This window comes from Eptatretus burgeri, chromosome 13 (genome assembly GCF_056783735.1).
Source record: "Eptatretus burgeri isolate ZD-2024b chromosome 13, Ebu_testis_v1, whole genome shotgun sequence".
In the NCBI taxonomy this organism is placed as follows: Eukaryota; Metazoa; Chordata; class Myxini; order Myxiniformes; family Myxinidae; genus Eptatretus; species Eptatretus burgeri.
Genome location: NC_140973.1, coordinates 39,261,113 through 39,288,612, shown reverse-complemented (window position 1 = coordinate 39,288,612; position 27,500 = coordinate 39,261,113). Strand labels below are relative to the sequence as shown.

General features: G+C 44.8%; 1 protein-coding gene across 4 annotated transcripts in view; it reads right to left on the bottom strand.

The window, feature by feature from the left end:
* Positions 1-27,500, bottom strand: part of LOC147014267 (microtubule-associated protein tau-like) — a 136,420-nt gene that overhangs the window by 105,895 nt on the left and 3,025 nt on the right. For 3 of the 4 annotated variants that reach the window (XM_085852080.1, XM_085852079.1, XM_085852078.1), the window contains exon 2: positions 9,024-9,147. In XM_085852080.1, the coding sequence (XP_085708206.1) occupies positions 9,024-9,129 (106 nt within the window). In that variant the 5' untranslated portion in view covers positions 9,130-9,147. Of the gene's footprint in view, positions 1-9,023; positions 9,148-27,500 lie in introns of those variants that run through there. The other variant, XM_085852081.1, reaches the window with a different exon arrangement.

The window sequence follows — 27,500 nt, the reverse complement described above, 5'->3', positions numbered from 1 at the left end:
TATACATATATATATATGTATATATATAAATATATATATATATATATATATATACACATACATATATACATATATATATATATATATACATATATACATATATATATATATATACATATATACATATATATATATATATACATATACATACATATATATATACATATACATACATATATATATATATACATATACATACATATATATATATATACATATACATACATATATATATATATATATATATATACATACATATATATATATATACATATATACATATATATATATATATACATATATATATATATACATATATATATACATACATATATATATACATATATATACATACATATATATATATATATATATATATATATATATATATATATATATATATATATATATATATATATATATATATATATATATATATATATATATATATATATATATATATATATACATATATATATATATATACATACATATATATATATATATATATATATATATACACACATATATATACATATATATATATATACATATATATATATATATATATATATATATACATATATATATATATATATATATATATATACATATATATATATATATATATATACATATATATATATATATATATATATATATATATATATATATATATATATATATATATATGTATATATATATATATATATATATATATACATATATATATATATATATATATATATATATATATATATATATATATATCCAGACATATCTTCTTCTTTCGGCTAGCTCCAGTTAGGGGTCGCCACAGCGGATCAACTGTCTCCATTTCGCTCTATCCTCCACATCTTCCATTGACACTCCAACCACCCGCATGTCTGCCCTCACCGTGTCCATGAACCTCGTCTTTGGCCTTCCTCTTCTCCTCCTGCCTGGCGGCTCCATCTTCAACATCCTTCTCCCAATAAACTTCGCTTCCCTCCTGTGCACATGTCCAAACCATCTCAATCTTGCCTCTCTCACTTTGTCTCCAAACCGTCCAACCTGCACTGTCCCTCTAATATACTCATTTCTAATCCTATCCATCCTCGTCACTCCCAACGAGAATTGCAGCATCTTTAACTCTGCCACCTCCAGCTCCGCTTCCTGTCTTTTTGTTAGCGCCACCACCTCCAAACCATACAACATAGCTGGTCTCACTACCGTCTTATATACTTTCCCCTTCACTCTTGCAGCTACCCTTCTGTCACAAATCACTCCTGCAACTCTTCTCTACCCACTCCATCCTGCCTGCACTCTCTTTTTCACTTCTCTACCACACTCTCCGTTACTTTGGACAGTTGATCCCAAGTATTTAAACCCATCCACCTTCCCCAATTCAACTCCTTGCAACCGCACCATACCACCACCCTCCCTCTCATTTACGCAAATGTACTCCGTCTTACTCCGACTGACTATCATTCCCCTTCTCTCCAGTGTGTACCTCCACCTCTCGAGGCTCGCCTCAGCCTACTCCCTACTCTCCCTACAGATCATGATGTCATCCGCGAACATCAGAGTCCATGGGGACTCCAGTCTGATCTCGTCCGTCAACCTGTCCATCACCATTGCAAACAGGAAAGGGCTCAGAGTCGATCCTTGGTGCAATCCCACTTTTACCTTAAACCGGTCCGTCATTCCTACCGCACACCTCACCGCTGTCACATTGTCCTCATACATATCCTGCACGATCCTCACATACTTCTCCACCACTCCCGACTTCCTCATACAATGCCACAACTCCTCTCTTGGCACCCGATTATAAGCTTTCTCTAAATCCACAAACACACAATGTAACTCCTTCTGGCCTTCCCTATACTTCTCCATTAACATTCTCAAAGCAAACATCGCATCAGTGGTGCTCTTTCCTGGCATAAACCCATATTGCTGCTCACAGATCGTCACCTCTCCTCTCAACCTAGCTTCCACAACTCTTTCCCACACCTTCATGGTGTGGCTTAACAACTTTATCCCTCTGTAATTTCCACAGCTCTGCACATCACCCTTATTCTTGAAAATCGGAACCAGTACACTTAATCTCCACTCCTCCGGCATCTTCTCACTTTCCAAGACTTTATTAAACAATCTGGTTAACAATCACACTGCCATCTCTCCTAAGCACTTCCATGCCTCCACTGGTATACCATCTGGGCCAACCGCATTTCCACTTTTCATCTTCTTCATAGCAGTCCTCACTTCATCCTTACTGATCCACCCCACTTCCAGATTCACTATCTCCACCTCTTCCAACCTTCTCTCTCTCTCATTTTCTTCATTCATCAGCTCCTCAAAGTACTCCATCCACCTTCTCAACACACTCTCCTCGCTCGTCAGCACATTCCCATTTGCGTCCTTTATCACCCGAACCTGCAGCACATCCTTCCCAGCTCGGTCTCTCTGTCTTGCCAATCGGTATAAATCCTTTTCCCCTTCTTTTGTATCCTCTCTGTCCTTCCTCTGTCCAGATGTCACACCAAGTACCTTCCTCGCTATCTCCCTCACCACTTCTGCTGTAGTTGCCCAATCATCCCATCCATCTTTACCACCATCCAACGCCTGTCTCACCTAATCCCTAAATTTCACGCAATAGTCTTCCTCTTTCAGCTTCCATCATCTGGTCCTTGTTTCAGCCCTCACTCTCTTCCTCAACCTCACCTCGAAAGTCATCCTACAGACCACCAATCGATGCTGTTGAGCTACACTCTCCCCTGCCACCACCTTACAGTCACTAATCTCTTTCAGGTTGCATCTCCTGTTTTCGATGTAATCCACCTATGTGCACTTTCCTCCACTCTTGTATGTCACCCCGTGTTCCTCCTTCTTCTTGAAATACATATTTACCACTGTCATTTCCATTCTTTTTGCAAACTCTACCACCATTTGCCCTTCCAGTTTTCTCTTGTTGAGACCGTACCTACCCATCACCTCCTCATCCTCTTTATTCCCTTCCCCAACATGCCCATTGAAATCTGCTCCAATAACCACTCTTTCATCCTTGGATACACTCTCCACCACTTCATCTAACTCACTCATAGAAATCTTTATATTCCATCTCACACCCCATATGTGGGGCATATGCACTGATGACATTCATCATCACCCCTTCAATTTCCAACCTCACACTCATCATTCGGTCAGACACTCTCCTCACCTCCAATATGCTCTTGACATAATATTCCTTCAGGATTACCCCGACACCATTTCTCCTCCCATCCACACCATGGTAGAACAGTGTGAAACTACCTCCAATGCTCCTAGCCTTACTCCCCATCCACTTGGTCTCTTGTACACACAGTATGTCCACCTTTCTTCTCTCCATCATATCAGCCAACTCTCGCCCTTTGCCAGTCATCGTTCCAACATTCAGAGTTCCAACTCTCACCTCCACACTTCCAGCCTTCCCCCTCTCCCACTGTCTCCGGACTCGCCTTCCCCGTCTCCTTCTCCTCCTTCGCCAAGCAGTAGCACAATTTCCACTGGTACCCTGCTAACGACCGGTTCCGGTGGCGGTCGTTGGTAACCCGGGCCTCGACCGATCCGGTATGGAAAATCGTTTTGTTGTCCGCATAATGATTTGGCATAGGTTTTTTACGCAGGATGCCCTTCCTGACGCAACCCTGGTCGCCTCTTACGACACACAGGGATATGGTACACCTATTCTAACCGGGGCATACACCGGGCCCAGTACAACTGGTACTCCTTTCGCCGACCTCGGAAGGATGGCAGGCTGAGTCAACCCCCTGGTATATATATATATATAAATATATATATATATATATATATATATATATATTTATTTATATATATATATATATATATTTATATAAATATATATATATATATATATATATATATATATATATAAATATATATATATATATATATATATATATATATATATATATATATATATATATATATATATATATATATATATATATATATATATATATATATATATATATATATATATATATATATATATATATATATATATATATATATATATATATATAAATATATATATATATATATATATATATATATATATATATATATATATATATATATATATATATATATATATATATATATATATATATATATATATATATATATATATATATATATATATATATATATATATATATATATATATATATATATATATATATATATATATATATATATATATATATATATATATATATATATATATATATATATATATATATGCCTGGTGTGTTGGCGCAGTGGTTAGGGCAGTGGCTTGGGATCCAAAAGGTCCTGAGTTCAAGCCCCGTTGGGCCACTGAATTAATACACCAGGGGGTTGACTCAGCCTGTCATCCTTTCGAGGTCGGCGAAATGAGTACCAGTGTACTGGGCTGGTGTATACCCCGGTTAAAATAGGTGTACCATATCCCTGTGTCGTAAGAGGCGACCAGGGTTGTGTCAGGAAGGGCATCCGGCGTAAAACATGTGCCAAATCACTATGCGGATCATACGGATGATCCGCTATGGCGACCCCTCGCGGGAGCAGCCGAAAGAAGAAGAAGATATATATATACATATATATATATATATATATATATATATATATATATATATATATACATATACATATACATATACATATATATATACATATACATATATATATACATATATATATACATATATATATATATATATATATATATATATATATATATATACATTTCCACTGGTACCCTGCTAACGACCGGTTCCGGTGGCGGTCGTTGGTAACCCGGGCCTCGACCGATCCGGTATGGAAAATCGTTTTGTTGTCCAAGTTTTGAACAAGTATTTGATACACTGCCGATTTTGCAGGTTTTCCCACTTGCAAAGCACGTCGAGGTCTGTAATTTTTATCATAGGTACACTTCATCTGTGAAAGACGGAATCTAAAACAAAAATCCTGAAAATCACATTGTATGATTTTTAAATAATGAATTTGCATTTTATTGCATAAAATAAGTATTTGATCATCTACCAACCAGGAGGAATTCCGGCTCTCACAGACCTGTTATTTTGTCGTTAAGAAGCCCTCCCATTCTCCACTCATTACCTGTATTAGCTGCACCTGTTTGAACTCATTATCTGCATAAAAGACAGCTGACCACACTCAATCAATCAGACTCTAACCTCTCCACAATGGGCAAGACCAGAGAGCTGTATAAGGACATCAGGGACAAAATTGTAGACTTGCACAAGGCTGGGATGGGCTACAGGGCAAGAGGCAAGCAGCTTGGTGAGAAGGCAACAACTGTTGGCGCAATTATTAGAAAATGGAAGAACTTCAAGATAACAGTCAATCTCCCTCGGTCTGGGGCTCCATGCAAGATCTCACCTCGTGGACCCTCAATGATCATGAGAAAGGTGAGGGATCAGCGCAGAACTACACGGCAGGACCTGGTCAATGACCTGAAGAGAGCTGGGACCACAGTATCAAAGAAAACCATAAGTAACACACTATACCATCATGGATTAAAATCCTGCAGCGCACGCAAGGTCCCTCTGCTCAAGCCAGCGCATGTCCAGGCCCGTCTGAAGTTTGCCAATGACCATCTGGATGATCCAGAGGAGGAATGGGAGAAGGTCATGTGGTCTGATGAGACCAAAATAGAGCTTTTTGGTTTAAACTCCACTCGCCGTGTTTGGAGGAAGAAGAAGGATGAGTACAACCCCAAGAACACCATCCCAACCGTGAAGCATGGAGGTGGAAACATCATTCTTTGGGGATGCTTTTCTGCAAAGGGGATAGGACGACTGCACCGAATTGAGGGGAGGATGGATGGGGCCATGTATCACGAAATCTTGGCCAACAACCTCCTTCCCTCAACAAGAGCATTGAAGATGGGGCGTGGCTGGGTCTTCCAGCATGACAACAACCCGAAACACACAGCCAGGGCAACTAAGAAGTGGCTCCGCAAGAAGCATCTCAAGGTCCTGGAGTGGCCAAGCCAGTCTCCAGACCTGAACCGAATAGAAAATCTTTGGAGGGAGCTGAAAGTCTGTGTTGCCCAGCGACAGCCCCGAAACCTGAAGGATCTGGAGAAGATCTGAATGGAGGAGTGGGCCAAAATCCCTGCTGCAGTCTGTGCAAACCTGGTTAAGAACTACAGGAAACGTCTGATCTCTGTAATTGCAAACAAAGGTTTCTGTACCAAATATTAAGTTCTGTTTTCCTGATGTATCAAATACTTATTTCATGCAATAAAATGCAAATTAATTATTTAAAAATCATACAATGCGATTTTCAGGATTTTTGTTTTAGATTCCGTCTTTCACAGTTGAAGTGTACCTATGATAAAAATTACAGACCTCTACGTGCTTTGTAAGTGGGAAAACCTGCAAAATCGGCGTGTATCAAATACTTGTTCTCCCCACTGTATATATACATATATCTATATATACATACACATATATATATATATATATATATATATATATATATACACACATATCTATAGATACATATATTAATTCAGTGTCCCAACGGGGATTGAACTCAGGACCTTTTGGGTCCCAAGTCACTGCCCTAACCACTGCACCAACACCAGGCTATACACAGGAAGCTATACACAGGCTATACACAACACCAGGCTATACACAGGATACACTGTATCTCTCCGCGCATAAAACGAAGCAATCTCGCTCTCCGGATACGATGAAAACTTGTGTGCAGAACACACCTTGTGACACAATTGTCTCGAGTAGTCTGATAAATCTGACGTTCTGTTGAATTTTCATTTATTTTATTAACCTCCGCCATCGAAGATGGATGGAGGTTACTGTTTTCACCCCTTTCTGTTTGTTTGTTTGTTTGTTTGTGAACAGTATTACGGAAAAACTCCTCGACGGTTTCGCCGAAACTTGGTGGGGGGGTAAGGTCTGGTCCAAGGATCATGCCATTAGATTTTGGACTTGGTCCAAAATCCAATATGGCCGCTATGGCAGCCAATTTGAAAAAAATATTTGAATTTTTTATTTTTTTTTTTGAATTTCTACATGTTTTAAGTGATTTCCAATGCCCCCCCCCCTCAAAAAAATTGTTAGAGAAAAATTTTTTTTGCAACTTTACTTTTTTTCAACAAAATTTCGATTTCTTTTTTTTTCATTTCTGCATGTTTTAAGTGATTTCCAACCCCCCCCCCCCCCAAAAAAAAAATGGTTGGAGAAAAAAAATTTTGCAAATTTTTTTTCAACAAAATTTCAAATGTTTTTTGCATTTCTACATGTTATAAGTGATTTCCAACAAAAAAAACATGCCAAAATTATAATTGCGGCCGATTTTGGAACTTCAGGTGGATATACCCACGTAAAATCAATTTCTGTCTCAAGGAATCCAGTTATGACGAATAATTTGAGTATGTAAAAGTTAAAAGTAAAAGGGAAAGTTGCAAACTATAACTCTGTGAGCACTGTTGACGTCAAATTGAATGAATAGGATATCAGGTTCACTTGAGTGACCTCGCAGTATTGGCGGCGGAGGTTTTGCACTCTACAGAGTGCTACCCCTCTAGTTCCTATTGTCGTCATGTAGTGCCAGTAGAAAACAATGAAGAAAAGAGAATAATAAAAGAAAGCTACAGCACGTCAGATTTATCAGACTAGTCTAGACTCTAGAGGTACCTTGTATTAGCATGAACACAATGTATAAGTCAATGCGTAAGAGTCCCGAGGCTATGAGGCCGTGTAATAGGACAGATAAATTTGTCTTTCATCGTTGTGCCAACATATTTATCCCTGTTCATTTATGACAGCATTTTGGCTAAATGTTAATGAATAGCAAGCCAATGGAAGCAGTACCTTCACTTTAGAATAAACCCATGTATGTTGAGTGCAGCCATACCTGGCTTGCATGTATGTGGAATCGTACCTATCCCAGCAGGCTGGTTTCAACGAACAATTCAATAAGCTGCAAAATGTGGGTGCAGGTTTTTCACATTGTTTGATTTTAAAATTACCTCCTTGCGCCTTGAAATGATGCAATATTAATCTTTAGAATTTTACTTAGTATGTCCCTGTAAGTTTCTTTTTTAATGGAAAGGTTCAACATTCACATTTTATATTTTGTGTATATGGTATAGCCCTTGATTGTGCATACATGTATTGGATTTGTACACGACTACGACAAGGTCGTAAAGGGATAAATAATTGCCTTGTGATTGTGCATACACGGCTCAGAAGCAGAATTTCTTGTCTCTATATGTGAGGAAACTTCCGTGAAACAATCACAGGAATTAAGACGATCAGTGAGATAGCAAACAAATGTGCACAATGCATTTGTATGTACTTTATACGGCGCGCGACATCTAATCAATCCACTCTGTGCAAGTCGAGTTCTGGAGATGACGTGAACGGTCACGTGACCTGCGGTTCACTGAAGTCAACTTTTTTGAGGGGCGGGGCATAGCAAGTTGTGAAAAGCACGAGAAATGTTCAAAATATTGGTCTAATTATCCCATTTTTTATTTTAAAAAAGAAACATGGGTGATTTCTTCACTAGGAAGGTCAAGTTAATATATAAATAACCAGAAAGTTTTGAGTGTCATGGGACCTTTAAAGTAAAATCCATCTTACTTTATGTCACAAGAGAGGATCATACATTTTCCAACACCCAACTCCAGTGATAACACATTCAGCTGCACAACCATGAGGCATCATTATGAGAACCCTGCTCTCATGAGACCACCTTCTAAGGCTTCTGGCAAGGAACCGAAGCGCCAGAGGAAAGTCCTGGGACGCTCCAGGAGAAGGTTAAGATAAAGGTGTCTCATGTCTCCAGAAGGTCTCATGAGAACCTTATGAGAAGGAAATACCCTGCTCCATGTTTGAGTTTGGGCCACAAAAGGTGTTTCTTAGCAGGAGCAGCATGCTATTAATCACAAGTAAAGAAAAGTACTGTAGGTTTTCTAACATTGTATTTGAAGGGTAAGTCATACTCACCATAGCCATTGTGCTGTTCAGCTTCTTGTTCACAGCCATTTGAGTCACTTGTAAGGTCTGGAATGAAGCCAGCCTGCCCATCACCATTGTACCCATCATTGTCCATTGTCAGTTCAAACACAGGCTGAGGAAGGAGGAAATATGAGAATTGAAAACAGCCAGTTTTTTAAAGCGGTATTTGAGAAAGATCAAGAGGTAGTGTGTACTCAGTATATGCAATGTGATTTTGCATTCAACAATAATGGTAATAATAAGAATAACAATAATAACAATATGTCGAACAATAAATCTCCCTAAACTATCTGTCTCTGCTTCTCCCACCACATACCGTAAATGACTTCTGGAGGGATGAGTCACAAGCTGGTCAAACACTTGGAAGATGTTTTTCAATCCTGACAAATTGCACACACTCACCATCTCTCTCCAAAAGGACCATCTGGCAAACACTCCCATCTAATTTCTAAGCAATCCTCTTGAGGAAGTTCAGTCACAAACTCCTGTGTTTCACTGTCAGCCATGATCTTTCTTGAACAAACCACATTTCAAAGTTGGCCTCCAAAGCCAGTCGCCTGCCGACTAGGCATCTTCCATTGTAAAAAGTCTTTCCTTGGCACACCAAAACTCTTATCCATCTAAGAGGCCTTCATCCTCAGCTTGACGAAGTACTGCTCTGGCTCCCCTGCCTCACACCTTGCTCAGCTTGATGCCATTGTTACACGGGTTAAAGCTGACTCTATGAACCTAACACTTTCCCATCGCAGACAGGTCGGTAGTCTCTGCCTACCACCGCCTCCTTTCTGGTGTCTTTCAACAAAAGACACTTGGATTCAATAACCATATGGAACAACCATTTATGCATTGATCCATTTTAAAACCAAGGGAGGTTATTAAGAAACCAAGGGAGAAGGTTTTTGCGTTTTCAATTGTATTCTAAGGCTCAAACAAGTTAGTACACATAGCACATGTGACACGAAGAGGACATCAGTGTACCTTGACATGAATTACTTGGATAATAGACAACGGGAAAATCAACACATGGGAATTGAATCTGGGCTCACGAGGTTCGGTGCTCAGAGAGGAAGACCAAACAAGCCAAATGGAAAATGACTCTCTCCCAGTTTTCCCACAGTCCTTCCAATTTCCTGTGTTCCTTCAATAAAATATCTAAGTTCCCTGGCACCTTCCAAACTAGAGCGTTCATAAAACACGATAGCCCATGCATTGTTCAATATATACTTCAGTTATAATAAAATAGTGATTTTAAGGATCGTTAAAAAACAATCCGGAAGTTTAGCGCTAGTGAAGCAGTCTAATACGTCACCTGAAACAATGAAATAAGACAATGTTTTTTTCTTGGATACACTGTTGAGGCTCGGATGAGAGCGACGACAGAAAATACAAGGGGAGAAGGAGACAAGAGGGGTGGGAGAGGGAAGTAAAAAAACAGTGTGGAACAGAGACATTAGGAGATCTGTGAAAGGGAGAGGGATGGGGGAGGGTACACAGGGTAAACAATATGGACATGACAAGGACCTTCAGATCCTTACACGATGGAAAGCAGGGAATTTTAAGGAGGTGGGTTTGGGTTGGATTAACGGGGGTAGAAAAGATCATGGTTTTGGATGGGGGAAGACAAGGGATGGTGGTAAACAGCTGCTTTGAAGACTTGGAGGGAAGAGTGGGATTGAGGAGAGTGTGGATGTTTGTTCTAAAGGTGGGGAAAAAAAAGAGGAGATGGAGACATTATTGATCACCGGAGAACACTGGGTCGATCAGCATCATACATAGCCATATTGGCATCCTCTGCTTCACCCCGATACTGCACCCTCTCACATGCCACACCCTCTCATGCTATATATTGTTGTGGACCCAGGATCGGGGGAGAGAAGACCACGAGGGGTGAGCTACCTAGGGTTTCCACCAGACTCTTCGGAAGCGAAGGCGGTTGCACACGAATAACTTCATGATGCGGTGGGTCGCAAATCAACTGTGCATCGCAATAACCCGACCACATGACTTGGGGTCCTCTGTCTGATACCGTTTACCTAAAGGTCACGTGGTTCAATTACCGGGGGACACGCCCTCGGTACGCCTTGCTCAAATCGGATCACCTTACCGGATCAGATGCAGCCAAGCATAACTGCCAAGGACGTACTGGCTAGAAAACAGATCATTGGGGAATAACGTCCCAGCTAAGCTAGAGTATGAACCATGCAGGACGAATGAAAGAAAAGACAAAAATGAGCTGGGAACATTTCTATACAAGCATTTATTTACAATCAAGCAAGGAAAGGTATGTGGCACAGAAAATTGGGTTTACTGGTGAGTACAGCAGAGGATAGCAAGGAATTTGTGGGGTGCGGCAAAAGGCAAGCAATTTACAAAAGCAAACACAGAGCAGATTTATCCCGTTATATCTTCTACAATCTTAACTTAAGCTACGACAGGTGCCATTACATATACACACACATATAAACCCGAGGAAGATTAGACATAGTCCAGAAAGAAAGAGAGCAGATGAGGATAAACGGTCTCGCAATATCTCGCGCGGTCGGCAAACCAATGCAACCCAGTTCGCTTACACTGTATGTGTAAGAACTTAAAACCCAGTTCGCCAATGCCTTACACTGTATGTTGGATGCCATTGCCTTACAGGTATGCGGTTTTGTAGAACCGCAATAATATATATATATATGTATATATATATATATATATATATATATATATATATAAAAATATGTATATATATATATAGAAGTATATATAAATATATATATATATATATATATATATATATATATATATATATATAATTATATATATATATATATATATATAAATATATATCTTCTTCTTCTTCTTTCAGCTGCTCCCGTTAAGGGTCGCCACAGCGGATCATACGTATGATCCGCATAGTGATTTGGCACATGTTTTACGCCGGATGCCCTTCCTGACGCAACCCTGGTCGCCTCTTACGACACAGGGATTATATAAATATATATATATATATATATATATATATATATGTATATATATAAATAAATATAAATATATATATATATATATGAATATATAAATAAATAAATATATATATATATATATATATATATATATGAATATATAAATAAATAAATATAAATATATATATATATATGAATATATAAATAAATATAAATACATATGTATATATATATATATATATATATATATATATATATATATATATATAAATAAATATAAATACATATGTATATATATATATATATATATATATATTGTTGTGGTTACCAAATTCGCAAACCACCATTCAGGTCCCTTAGGTGAGGTATCTCGGTAAGTACATGTGTAGTTAGGCCCAAACCCGTTGTCTAGTGGGAATACATGTCATTTATGCGTGCTGCGACTCTTCAGGATAGCCGTTTTTCTTTTACTATCTTTAATTTGGACCAACCGCCATGTTACCACCACCAACCACAACATCAACCACCCACCGCGGCGCCGCTTCACCACAACCGCCACGACCTTCACGTCACACCTCGCAACCGTCGCATCGCCACTGTTCTTGCGCCGCTGTGGGTACCGGTGTTGGACTCGTGCAGGGCGCGCGCCGAACGGCGTGTACAAAATCACGGATTTTGTGCTTCAAAAACGGATCAAAAAGCCTTCACGCCCACTTTGTCTCGGGCCAATGGGGAGCGAGGTGAAAGGTCGAAGGGAGGGGGTCAAAGATGAGAGGGCGAAGCCACGGGGCGGATAAAAGGACCGTGTTCGTCAGTCCAGGAGAGTCGAGAGGCGGAGAGTAGGAGAGTAGGAGAGTCGGAAACAGAGTCAAGACTTCGCGGGCGGTGGAGCTGCTCGTCGTGTGCGTTGGAGTCGGAACGGAGGGGACGGAGCTGTGGAAAGGCGGCGACACCAGACGAGGGGGTGCTCGCGTCGTGCAGGAAGCTGCACCCGAGGGAGGCCGACAGCGCGACCTGGCCGAGGTGGAGACGCTCGTCGCGGGATAATAAAGATCCTCTATACCCCGAGCATCAGCAACCCCCTCCTGTTTCCCCCCGCGCTGAGATAGTGCGACCAAGGGGGCCCCTTTCCCACCCCCTACCAGACACTGTCCGCGAGGCCCGCGGAGTTGAGGCGCCATCGCCGCTCCGCGTCTCATCACCAGACGGGTAGGCGCGACCCGGTCTCGGCCTCAGGCCCGCCTCATCCTTGAGGGTATTCTTTTCCTTGGTTTTGGGTATGTGTTGTCGGCGCCGTCTGTGAAGTAAAATTGTATAAGTGTTGCCGTGTGCTCGGTAGTCGGTATTAGCTCTGCATTGTGTCTTCGCTTTTACATTTGCTTTTTGTGTAAATTGAATTGTGTTTTTCTTTTCTGTGTGCTTTTGGTGGAATTGAATATGTGTGTTTCCAGTGTGCCGCAAATAAATGTGCTCTGTGTTGAACTGTTTCCCGCTTCGCTTCGTCATTTCCTCCATTGAATCCTCATCTTGCTTCACGTAAAGGGTTGGTAGTGGGCTGAATACGCCCGATAATTAATCGAACCGTCGAGGTCGACGATAACACCGCTCGGTTATTCTGATAGTACGGAACGGGTCGCTTAAGTGGCCCGTGTCCGAAGTCGACCTGCGGCGAGGTGCGATCGCCCGGTCTACCCTCCGCGTGGGTACTTAGGTAGGTCGAATTCGGCGAGCAACCCTATCCCACGCGGGGGCTGATTGGCTCGATCGCGGTGAGACCGAAAGGTCCACCCGTAACTGGTTCCCGGCGTTAGTCCGAGAGGGTCACGACTGGATTGTCCGTCCGGTGGGCAACGTGCCGCGATTCGAGTTACGTGGCCGTCAGCACGCCGGCGGGCGCGAATCCGCAACACTGGTGTCAGGAGTGGGATACAAATTCATCGCCCTCCTCGCGGCACTGGTATCGGAGAACAGGAAAACAGGCTCTCCTGTCTCCGGCTAAATTCACGGGAATCGGCCCAGGGGTGAGAGAAGCGACCCCCGATTCCCTCCAAATTACGAGCGAGCGAAATTAACCCTTCACGAGAAGCAAGATGGCGTCTCAAGGCGAGCGGGAGCCGGGGGTATTAGAAATGGATGTAGAATGTGTAGGATCCATGGCCCAGGATGGAATGCCCGTGCAGGATTATGAACTCGCCCAACTGAACCCAGAGCCCGAAATGGGTGCGGCAGCGGCCGCGGTGTATGACACCTCCCCCCCCCCTCTCCACCAAAACCCTTCCCCAACCCCTGCCGAAACGGCTCAGCTGAGTGCATCCGACATGGCCCAGCTATGCGCCATGCTGGCGGCAATGAACGAAAAGATGAATGCGAAAATGATCGAAAAAATGGATGCGAATATGAAAAACGAAATGAAAGGAATGAACGAAAAGATGGATGTGAATACACAAAAAAATGGATGAAAAGATGGATACAAATACAAATGAAGTGAAAACGACGATGGATGCGAATACACAAAAATTGGATGCGAATACACAACAAATGAACGGAATGGAAGCAAACATGAAGGAGGAAATGAAAGAACTACGGGGTGAGACGCAGAACATGGGCCGATGCCTGCAGGCGGGCATGAAGGCCGTGACCAGGGAGATAGAAATGGCGACTCCACGTGTAGGAGCAAACGAGCTGGAAGGGGGTGCAACGGCTGACAGGCCCGCGGTGGAGGCGGGTAAAAAAATAATTCGGGGGGCGTGTTGGGCGAGGGTCGTGACAGGGGAATCGACGGTGACCAAAAGGGAAAAATTAAATGGGGAGACCAAAACGTGTGAGACGAGACACGAGGTGACGACAACGGAAATAATAGTTGAGACAAGAGAGGTAAAGGGTGAAGAGTTGGCAGAGACACGGGAGATAGAAAAAATAGAGGAGAGACAACACGATGAAGACGGGGTGAGTGACGCGCACACACACACGGAGGTAGTGGAGGACAATGGGGGTGAGCTCGCGGAGCGTGTAGAGACCCAGTGCGAGCACCTGGATGGCCTCCTCCAGGAACGAGGGGAGGGAGTATGCCCCCTTGAGGCGAGTCACGACCAGGTGGGTTCGGTCGTGCTTTGCGAGGTTGAGGGGACGAGTGCTGTGGACAGGTGCACGGAGAGCTTGGGGGGTATAGAGGCCCCGGAGACCCTTGTGGGGACACGAATCCCCAGTGTGGTTGTCCCTGTGTGTGTGGTGCAAGGTGTGAGTGCGGCCCTGTGTGTGGAAGCGACCCCGTGTGTGAGTGGTGTGGTGGCGATGGTGCCAGGGTACGTGCTTCCCAGCACGCCGTGTGTGGATGAGGCACCGTGTGTGAGTGTCGCCGTGTGTGTGAATGAGGCACCGCGGTTGAGTTCCCCCGTGTGTATGAGTGAGGCACGGTGTGTGGATGAGGCACAGCGGTTGAGTGCCCCCGCGTGTGTGAGTAGTATGGTTTGTGTGAGTAGTGAGGCACGCGTGAGTGAACGGCCGTATGCAAGGGAGACCGTGTGTGTGAGAGAGCGGTATGTAAGGGAGATGTCGGTTGGCATGCGGGAGCACGCAGCCGCATCTCCCGGTGTGAATGTGATGGAGTGGACTGTGTGCGTCGGAACACGCAAGTATGCGTGTGTGGAATGGAGACGGAGACGGCGACAGAGGAGAGAAAGCCGAGTAGCGGCTGTAGTTGTTTCAAGGACCGTGCCGGGTTCACCCAGCAGTGAGCACGCGGTTCGTGCTGTGCAACGCACGAGACCGCCACGTGCTCGCTTGCGAGAGTGAAGTCCCGGTCCGGAAACGCACGCGGTGGATTTGCCGATCCCGCGAACGGACAAAGTTTAGGCAGGTAAATGGATTTGGACCGGACGGGTTCTCCACGCGATCGTGTGTGTTAAGCTCCAACGGGCAAAGCACATGTGTTCGCGTGGGGAACCCCTCGAGACGTGGGGCTTGTGTTTTTTTTTGCGCACGGTGACGTCATGGCTGCACGTGTGGTTGGAATCCGGCAGGAGGGGTATCTCTGCCGGATGGTACCGTCCAAGGAGGGACGAGGAACACGTGCAGCTGCATGACGTCACGGGCAGGTGTAAAGTGCGCGAGCTCTGAGTTGCTGCGCAGGTGCTGCGCATGAAAAAAAAAAAAAGAAACAAGCCTCACTTTCGGGTGCACAGGATTCCTGGGCAAAGGGTGGAAGACCCCCTTGACCCTGGGCACAGGATGAAAACTAGTTAGGGGGAAGGGTTAGCTTAGCTAGACCGACTTCATGGGGCAGGGGTAAGTCCTCATGGAGTCCGTGGAATGGATTAGTTAGAGGGATTGTAGCCAGATTTAGGTTGGGAAATAAATTGATTTTTGGGACATTTGAGGACAGTGACAGACTTGTGGATGTGTAGAGGGGACGTAGCTTAGCTACGTAGTGTTAAAAGGAACGTGCTATAGTTTAAGGGACGACGTGGGAGCACGAGTTAGTTAGGGGATGTAGTTAGAAGGATGGCAGAGTTCAGCGGTGTGTGTGTTGAAGAGTTGGAGAGTTGTGAGGTGAGTACATGGTGAGTGAGTGAGGCCAGCGGGTCTGTGTGTATGGAGTGAATGGGGAATGCATGGTGCGATGAGTGATTGGGGGGAGGAGTGACTCCCGCCCAAGGGACCCCGGGGTCAGTGTAGAGTGAGTTAGCTGGGTTAGTCAAATTGAAATATGGAGGTCGTTTTGTTGTTGGTGGGAAAGTAGGCTCGAGACCCATTTGGAGGGGTGCAGGAGCCCTGTTGACGGGCTTGGGAGCGTGGCTGCGAAAGGTGAGTATCGCTGAGTGGGTACCCCGGGCACCAGGCTAGTCGGCCGCGGTAGGCCATGGGCCCATGGGGGGCCGGGATAGAGTAGTGGGCACGGGTGCGCCTGCTTGGTGCGGGGGACGGGGCGCCATTAGCCGCGTGGGCAGTGTTGTGGGCACGGGTGACCCTCGGAAAGGGGCCCGGGAGGCCGGCCTGCCACGTGTGCGTTTCAGGGGAGGTGCCATGGGGGGCACTCCCCGGTGTTAGGGAGCTGGTAGGCTCGGAGGCAGTGTAGTGCCCGGGGGTGCCATAGCGGGAGAATCGGCAGAGGGTCGTGCCTGCCAAAGGGAGCCACGTGTACCAGCCAGGAGACCGTGTGAGGGCACGGAGAGAAAATTGGGGGGCGAGGCCCGAAATTGTAAGGACACCAACACAGGCGACGGGAATCTGGGTTGTTAGAACCAATAGTTTAAGCGAGAGGCGCTTGTTGAAAGCCCCGGGGTAGTTTAACAGTTAAATGGTTAGGGTAGATTAGGAGATGTACCCCTCCGCACCATCCATCCCCTCGCTCTCGTTGTGGGCCGCTGGACCCACTTTGGGTTAGATCGCCGAACTCTGGGGAGGCCATTCTGAGGCTTCGTTGGGCCTCGGCACAGGACGTTAGCTCTCCCTTATTCCCCTCCGGGAAGGGAACGAAGGGGTTGGGAGTAGGCTAGGTGACAGGATAGGTTATCCGAACAAGGACGATAAAGGGGGTTAGGGGACGATTTATAGTGGGGAAGTAAAAATAAAAACAACAAAAAAATAAGTTGGGGCTAAATTGGGGTTTGACAAATTAAGGGAATAGGTATGTACAGTGACAGGCAAAGGCGATAGGTTGGGAGGGAGACAGGTAGGTAGGTCCGAGCCCGCCTTCCAAGTGGCCAGCACCACCGCACTCCCTCCACCAACCTCCACGGAATGGCAAAGGCTGGCCAACTTCATCTGCCGGCTGGCTGTTTTTTCTTCAAGGCCTGTGCCGGCCAGTTCATCTGTCGGCTGTGTTTGCCTGCAGCGGCCTTCTTCTGCGGGCTGTGTTTGCCTGCTGTCTTTGCCATGCCATGCCCACTGCCCATGTTCACCAGCCCCGTTCAATTTTTGCTTTGCCCCCCCCTGTTCATTGCCATGTGCGCCAGGATCAAGGCAACAGTTTGCAAGCTGCGAGAACTGCCCTGTTGGCAGCTACAACACGGGCCTGCAGTGGCGACCCGTGCACCGTGTTTGTGTTCATGCATCCATTCGTTGTGCTCATTGCGTGTGCCACTTGAGCTGGCACGGAGACTACGTTTGTGCAGCCCATGCACCGTTGTGGTTCACTGCGTTCAGTTCAAAAAGGGAAGGCCTTGGACTGCGTGTGAGCAGCCAGCCACGTTCCCTGTCACCTGCATTGTTTTGAGCCAGAGACTGCATGCGAGCAGCCTGGCTCCCTGCCAACTGCTTTTCTTTTGCAGAGTTCATTGATCCTGGGCCATGGTTTAGTGTAAAATTTGTAAGTTAAGGTTAAGATGTACTGTAAATATGAGTGCGCCCCCGGCATGTCTGTCCTAGCGCCGGCAATTTTATTTAAGTCGTCCGTGTGAGTGAGTTTGTTTAGATAGTTACGCAGCCCTCAGGTTATTTATTTTGGGGACACGAATACCATGAATGTCGCACTCAGGGATCCGTAGGTAAAATGTACTAGGGGAAAACTACACATGATGGAACACGAAAATTTGACGACTCGGGACGAGTCTGTAAAAAGGGGAGGGGGTAGTGTTGTGGTTACCAAATTCGCAAACCACCATTCAGGTCCCTTGGGTGAGGTATCTCGGTAAGTACATGTGTAGTTAGGCCCAAACCCGTTGTCTAGTGGGAATACATGTCATTTATGCGTGCTGCGACTCTTCAGGATAGCCGTTTTTCTTTTACTATCTTTAATTTGGACCAACCGCCATGTTACCACCACCAACCACAACATCAACCACCCACCGCGGCGCCGCTTCACCACAACCGCCATGACCTTCACGTCACACCTCGCAACCGTCGCATCGCCACCGTTCTTGCGCCGCTGTGGGTACCGGTGTTGGACTCGTGCAGGGCGCGCGCCGAACGGCGTGTACAAAATCACGGATTTTGTGCTTCAAAAACGGATCAAAAAGCCTTCACGCCCACTTTGTCTCGGGCCAATGGGGAGTGAGGTGAAAGGTCGAAGGGAGGGGGTCAAAGATGAGAGGGCGAAGCTACGGGGTGGATAAAAGGACCGTGTTCGTCAGTCCAGGAGAGTCGAGAGGCGGAGAGTAGGAGAGTAGGAGAGTCGGAAACAGAGAGTCAAGACTTCGCGGGCGGTGGAGCTGCTCGTCGTGTGCGTTGGAGTCGGAACGGAGGGGACGGAGCTGTGGAAAGGCGGCGACACCAGACGAGGGGGTGCTCGCGTCGTGCAGGAAGCTGCACCCGAGGGAGGCCGACAGCGCGACCTGGCCGAGGTGGAGACGCTCGTCGCGGGATAATAAAGATCCTCTATACCCCGAACATCAGCAACCCCCTCCTGTTTCCCCCCGCGCTGAGATAGTGCGACCAAGGGGGCCCCTTTCCCACCCCCTACCAGACACTGTCCGCGAGGCCCGCGGAGTTGAGGCGCCATCGCCGCTCCGCGTCTCATCACCAGACGGGTAGGCGCGACCCGGTCTCGGCCTCAGGCCCGCCTCATCCTTGAGGGTATTCTTTTCCTTGGTTTTGGGTATGTGTTGTCGGCGCCGTCTGTGAAGTAAAATTGTATAAGTGTTGCCGTGTGCTCGGTAGTCGGTATTAGCTCTGCATTGTGTCTTCGCTTTTACATTTGCTTTTTGTGTAAATTGAATTGTGTTTTTCTTTTCTGTGTGCTTTTGGTGGAATTGAATATGTGTGTTTCCCGTGTGCCGCGAATAAATGTGCTCTGTGTTGAACTGTTTCCCGCTTCGCTTCGTCATTTCCTCCATTGAATCCTCATCTTGCTTCACGTAAAGGGTTGGTAGTGGGCTGAATACGCCCGATAATTAATCGAACCGTCGAGGTCGACGATAACACCGCTCGGTTATTCTGATAGTACGGAACGGGTGCTTAAGTGGCCCGTGTCCGAAGTCGACCTGCGGCGAGGTGCGATCGCCCGGTCTACCCTCCGCGTGGGTACTTAGGTAGGTCGAATTCGGCGAGCAACCCTATCCCACGCGGGGGCTGATTGGCTCGATCGCGGTGAGACCGAAAGGTCCACCCGTGACTGGTTCCCGGCGTTAGTCCGAGAGGGTCACGACTGGATTGTCCGTCCGGTGGGCGACGTGCCGCGATTCGAGTTACGTGGCCGTCAGCACGCCGGCGGGCGCGAATCCGCAACAATATATATATATATATATATATATATATATATATATATATATATATATATATATATATATATATATATATATATATATATATATATATATATATATATATATATATATATATATATATATATATATATATATATATATATATATATATATATATATGAGGTGCCGCGAGGAGGAGTGAGTGATGCAAGGGATACATTGGCCATTTTGGAGTTAATGCCACATCGCAGTATTTTTACCCTTACCCTATTATCCGAGCCTATCATCATCATATTAAAAAAATGTCGCTTACATCACTCCTCCTCGCGGGGCCTCGTATGTGTATATATATATATATATATATATATATATATATATATATATATATATATATATATATATATATATATATATATATATATATATATATATATATATATATACAGTAATCCCCCGTTTCTCGCGGGGGTTACGTTCCAAACCTCCCCGCGCTAAGTGAAAATCTGCGATGAATGGACGCCTCGCAAATATTTGACTCGTCTGGTCTGGTCGGTTTGGGAGTGATTGGGTTTGAGGTGCCTGAGATCGACTCGTCTGGTCTGGTCGGTTTGGCAGTGATTGGGTTTGAGGTGCCGGAGATCAACGAGTCTGGTCTGGTCGGTTTGGCAGTGATTGGGTTTGAGGTGCCGGAGATCAACTAGTCTGGTCTGGTCAGTTTTGAGGAGCTGGGTATGAGCAGTGCTCGGCGTCAAACCTTTTTCCTTCCCGAAGCATATTTCGAGCACCTTTACCTTAACCTTCTCCTGGAGCATCCCAGGACCTTCCTCTGGCGCTTCAGTTCCTTGCCAGAAGCCTGAGAAGGTGCAGGGCGTTTGGGCGGCATCGTGGGGCTTGGAGAAAAAAACGTAGAAAATATTCGAAGTTCACAAGCGAAACTTTGTCTTGTGCGTTGTGTGACTGGTCGAGCACCACGCGTTATAATTTATTGCTTAAATAATTTATATTATATATATTATTACCGCGATGTACAGGGGGAATCCACAGAAAAAATTAGTTACATTCCAAGGGAAAACCCGCGATGAACCGGGGGCACAATAGGTGAACCGCGATGAAGCAAGGGTTGACTGTGTATATATTGTTACGGTTGAGGAAATTCGCAAACCACCATTCAGGTCGCGTAGGTGAGATATCTCTGTAAGTACATGTGTAGTTAGCCCCAAACCCGTTGTTTAGAGGGAATAAATGTGATTCATTCGGGCTGCGACCCTTTGAGATAGCCGTTTTTCTGTTCTATCTTTATTTTGAACCAACCACGTCTCAACCGCCATCACACAACAACCACCAACCGCAACGCCGCTTCACAACAACAACAACGCCAACAGCCACAACCTTTACCTTCACAACTCGCTCCCGCAAATATCGCATCACCGTCATCAAACGGTCATCATCATCATCAAACGTCGCCATGGCCATGGACCAGCACTTTAAACCCTCCACCACCTTCGCCTCTCCTTCTGCGGCCATTCCCGCACCGCTTGTGGGCACCGAGCGTCAGGCTGTCCTGGCCTCGTGCGGGACGCGCGCCGAGCCGCGGGTGCAAATAGCGACCTTTCCGAGGAGAAGTCGGATCAGGAATGATACATGCCCACTTCTGATCCGTCCAATCAGCAAGCGCGGGGCGGTTTGGCCCCGCCTCCAGGCGCGTCGGAGTATAATCGATATATGCAAATTCGAGGATCAGGGGAGACTCACGCCCCTTTTTCTCCGTCCAATGGGCGAGCGTGGCTCCACCCCCGAGCTCGTTCTGATCCAGAAATTTGCATATGGGTTCTCCTGCCGGACTATAAAGCGCCGAGCGCGGGGCAAATTTAGTCAGTTGGAGTCGAGTGAGTTCTAGTCAAGTCAGTTTCGGTCAAGAGAGTTGGAGAAAAGGTCGAGGCAGTCAAGTCGGGTCTGGAGAGGAACAGTCTTTTGGAGCCGTGAGTCAAGTCGGGTCTGGAGAGTGGCAGTCTGTCGGGGTTCGGAGTCTGTCGGGGAGCTGCAGAGAGGGGAAGCCTGAAGCCTGGAGCGCGGTCGAGGTGGTATGCTGCAGTCGGCTGAGGAGAATTGGGGAGGAGGTCGAATAGCTCGGGTCCAAGGAAAGGAAGACGGCGGTCGGCGACGAGCTCGCAGTGGAGTCGCTCGTCGCGGGACCCAAGCAAACCAGCTATCCTCTTTCCCCAGAGCATCAACAATTCCCCCCTTTTTTCCCCCCGCGCTGAAATAGTGCGAAAAGGGGGCCCCGTTCCCACCCCACTCCAAGCAGTGCCACGAAACCCGCGAAGGAGCGCGGAGTCGGGGCGCCGCGAGATTTGCGGCTCATCACAAGACACGGGTAGGATCCACCCGGTCTCGCGGCCCACAGGCCCCGTCTGCCCCCTTGTTTTTGAGGGTGGCCCTTTTCTTTTGCTTTTGAGTAAATGTGTTGTCGGCGCCGTCTGTAAAGTAAAACTGTGTAAGTGTTGCCGTGTGCTCGCGTAGTCGGTAGTAGATCTGCATTGTTGTGTTTCTTTTGTTACATCTGCTTTTGGTGCATAATTGTTGTAATTGTATATGTGTGCTCTCCGTGTGCCGCGGAATAAATGTGCATTATGTTGAACTGTTTTTCCCGTTTCGCTTCGTCTTTTCTTTAATTGAATTTCCATCTTGCTTCAAGTAAAGGGTTGGTAGTGGGCTTAATACGCCCGATAATTAATCGGAACCGTCGAGGCCGATGATAACACCGCTCGGTTATCCCGATAGTACGGAACGGGTCGCTTAAGTGGCCCATATCCGGAGTCGACCTGCGGCGAGGTGCGATCGCCCAGTCTACCCTCCGCATGGGTACTTAGGTAGGTCGAATTTGGCGAACAACCCTATCCCACGTGGGGGGCCGATTGGCACGATCGCGGTGAGGCCGAAAGGCCCACCCATGACTAGCTCCCGGCGTTAGTCCGAGAGGGTCACGACAGAATTGTCCCGTCCGGTGGGCGACGTGCCGCAATTCGAGTTACGTGGCCGATCGCACGCCGGCGGGCGCGAATTCGCAACAATATATATATATATATATATATATATATATATATATATATTTATATATAAATTTATATATATATATATATATATATATATTTATATATAAATTTATATATACATATATATTTATATATAAATTTATATATACATATATATTTATATATACGTATATATTTTTATATATATATACATTTTATATAAATTTATACATATATATATATATATATATATATATATATATATATATATATATATATATATGTATATTGCTACGGCTGTCCAAATTAGCAAACCACCATTCAGGTACCGTAGGTGAGATAACTCTAAGTACATGTGTAGTGAGCCCCAAACCCGTTGTTTATATGGATTTATGTGATTCATTTGGGCTGTGACGCTTTGAGATAGCCGTTTTTCTGTTCTATCTTTATTTTGAACCAACCACGTCTCAACCGCCATAACCATCAAACCACCACCAAAAACCCTCCACCACCCTCACTTCTCTCCTTTTACGGCCATTCCCGCACCACCTGTGAACACTGAGCGGCGGGCTGTCTTGAGCTCGTTCAAGTGATACGCACCGAGCCGCGAGTGCAAATAGCGGCCTTTCCGAGGGAGAATTCGGATCAAGAATGCTACACGCCCACTTCTGATCCGTCCAATCAGCAAGCGCGGAGCAGCTTGGCCCCGCCTCCAGGCGCGTCCGTGTGAAATCTAAATATGGAAATTCTAGGATCAGGGGAGGTTCATGCCCACTTTTCCTCCGTCCAATGGGCGAGCGTAGCTCCGCCCCCCGAGCTCATTCTGATCCGGAAATTTGCATATTGGTTCTCCTGCCGGCCTATAAAACGCCGAGCGCAAGGCGAATCGTGGCAGTCAGTTTTGGTGGCAGAGAATTTTGGCAAAGAGTGAGAGTTTTGGTAAGAGAGTCATCGGGCGGAGTGTGGCAGCGGCGGAGTGTGGCAGAGAGTGGAGTCGGGTGGCGAAGGCACTGAGTTGGGTTCTGCAGTCGGCTGAGGAGAGGCGAGAAGGACAGCGGTCGGCGACGAAGTCGCGGTGGGAGATCGCTCGTCGCGGGACCTAAGCCAGCCAGCCATTCTCCCTCCCCCAGAGCATCAACAATTCCCCCTTTTCCACGGCGCTGAGATAGTGCAACCAAGGGGGCCCCGTTCCCACCCAACTCCAAACGTCGTGCCAACGAAACCCGCGAAGGAGCACGGAGTCGGGGTACAGCCACGCGGCCACGTCTGCGGCTCGTCCGCCAACGCGCCACGAGGACGCGGGTAGGACCCACCCGGTCTCGCAGACCTGGCCGCTCCTTCAGGTCCCGCGTACATATTGGCCTACAGGCCCATCTGCCCCCTTGTCTATGAGGGTGGCTTCTTTCCTTTGCTTTTGAGTAAATGTGGGTTGGCGCCGTGTCTTGTAAAGTAGAACTGTGTAAGTGTTGCCGTGTGTACGCATATTCGGTTGTAACTCTGCGTTGTTGTTTCTTTTGTTTTCCTGATATAGGTGCATTCTGACTGTTTGGCTGTATATGTGTGCTTTTCATGTGTCGCGTAATAAATGTGCATTGTGTGAACTGTTTTCCCGTTTCGCTTCGTCTTTTCTTTATTGACCCTCCATCCTGCTTCACGTAAAAGGGTTCGTCATGGGCTTAAAACGCCCAATAATTAATCGGAACCGTCGAGGCCGACGATAACACCGCTCGGTTATCCTCATAGCACGGAACAGACCGCTTCGGCGGTTCGTGTCCGGAGTCGGCCTGCGAAGAGGTACGATCGGCCGGTCGACCATCCGCGCAGGTGCTTAGGTAGATCAAATTTGGCGAGCAACCCTATCCTGCGCGGGTGGGCAATTGGCACGGTCGTGGTGGGGTTAAACCCCCACCCGTGACTAGCTCCCGGCGTTGTTCCGAGAGGGTCACGACAGAATTGTCCGTTCCGGTGGGAGAGGCGCTGCCATTCGAGTCGAGCGGCCGGTCGCACGCCGGCGGGCGCGAATTCGCAACAATATGTATATATATATATATACATATATAAATATATATAAATATATATATACATATATATATATATATATATATATATATATATATACATATATACATATATACACATATATACATATATACATATATAAATATATGTATATAAATATATATATATACATTTATAAATGTATAAATATATATATATATATATATATATATATATATATATATATATATATATATATATACATATATAAATATATATATACATATATAAATATATGTATATATATATATATATACATATATAAATATATGTATATATATATAAATATATATGTATATATATATATATATATATATATATATATATATATATATATATATATATATATAAATATATGTATATATATATGTATATATATATATATATATATATATATATATATATATATATATATATATATATATATATATATATATGTATATATATATATATATATATATATATATAAATATATGTATATATATATTAATATATATGTATATATATATATATATATATATATATATATATATATATATATATATATATATATATATATACACCTGCCTATCAAACATCAATTAAACATCCATCCATAATTGTCGGCTAGTCCATTATCATTAAGGTTAATGACACGGACGTACTAGTCAAAGCAATATCTGTACTGCCATCCTTACAGGAACTAGTTCTTGAGAACATGTGGATTGCCTTTGGCCAAGGAGCCAAGGCACGATGGATTCCTTCCATGAGGTAGTTTCTGCAATAGGGCCTGAGAAAGCTAGAGGGATCCCATACTTCCATGCATTCACTGGATGTGACATCGTGTCTGCCTTCCGCGGTAAAGGGAAGAAAACTGCATGGCAGACTTGGAACATCTTTGATGACGTTTCTGAAACATTCACCAATCTCAGCCAGCATCCAACATTGATTCGTAATCTTGACTTTTTTTTTTTTTTTTTTCAAATTTTTCAAAATTTGGATTTTCAAATGGCCAAACAGGCAGATTTGATTAGAATCCCCTGGAGAACAAATGTGCCAAATTTGATGCTTGTATTATCATTTACATGATTCCTCTCAAATATTGCTGTTATCTGCCCCACTATATATCATTTTTTTGATTTCATCCCGCATTCTGGATTTTAAGGAATCACAGGGAAAACATTAAAATCACATTTTGCCTTGCCAATCTCTTGTATTTGTCAATGGAGATGAGATTTGGCAAAAAGGGCATGTTTTCGAACAGCTCTTACAGGGATGTGGATAAAAAAACCTCGGATTTGAATCATTTTCGGGATTATACAGGGGTCAAATGTCAAAATCGGTTACAGAATTCAAACCTTTGCCTTGTCATGCCAATGTATACTGAAATGCAAAAGAAACTTACCGCCTTTAAAACCTTCAAATATCAACAATAACACTGCGTGTAGTAAATGTGTGAACTTATTTGTGGACAATAGTGTCCTCACTGTCAGATAAAACGGTCACGGATGGTCGCTTGAACCTTCAATGGTCACTTCATAGCACAGCTGTTGAACAGCCGTTTTGACTGTCAGTGATTAGCCAAGGGGTACGGAATGATTTTAATGAGCTGCATGTGATGTCTTGATATTGGCTGTAAAAAGGCCAGTGCAAAATGGGCATTTCAATCAACACACCATGATTGTCAAGGGATCAACGGCAGTGTGCCTTGGGCATACTGCAAGGCGGATTGAGCTATCGTGAGGTGGCACGTCGCCTTGGCTGTTCACACGAGACGATATCGGCCCTGGTGGACAGAGACACCATCCACAACTCTGCAGATGACAGACCTCGATCAGGGAGGCCAAGAGTCACCACTGCAAGGCAGAACAGGCAGATGGTCCTAAGTCAGATGGCTTCAGACATTGAGGACTGAGTGGGACAGAATCCAGCAGCAATCCATCAAAAGACTGGTAGGCAGTATGCGCCGGCGATGCACTGCCTGTATCGAAAACAATGGTGGCCACACACGCTATTGAAAGGGGACTGACATTGCACCCTGTGCTGTTCTGTACTGTAGAACAAACTTATGAGATGGTGTATCTTGGTCAAAAACTTGACATGTCATCAATAAAATGCCAATGTTTCAATGAGCAATTGTTGGTTTGTTTTATTTTGAACTGTTACAATTTTATTACATTTCAAACAAGTAGTAAGTTTCTTTTGCGTTTCAGTATATTTCAACCAACCCAGACAATGATTGGTAAAATAATTCCGTTTGACAGCCCTTGTAGATTGAGGAAGGCAGAAATTCGTTTGATTCCTTGA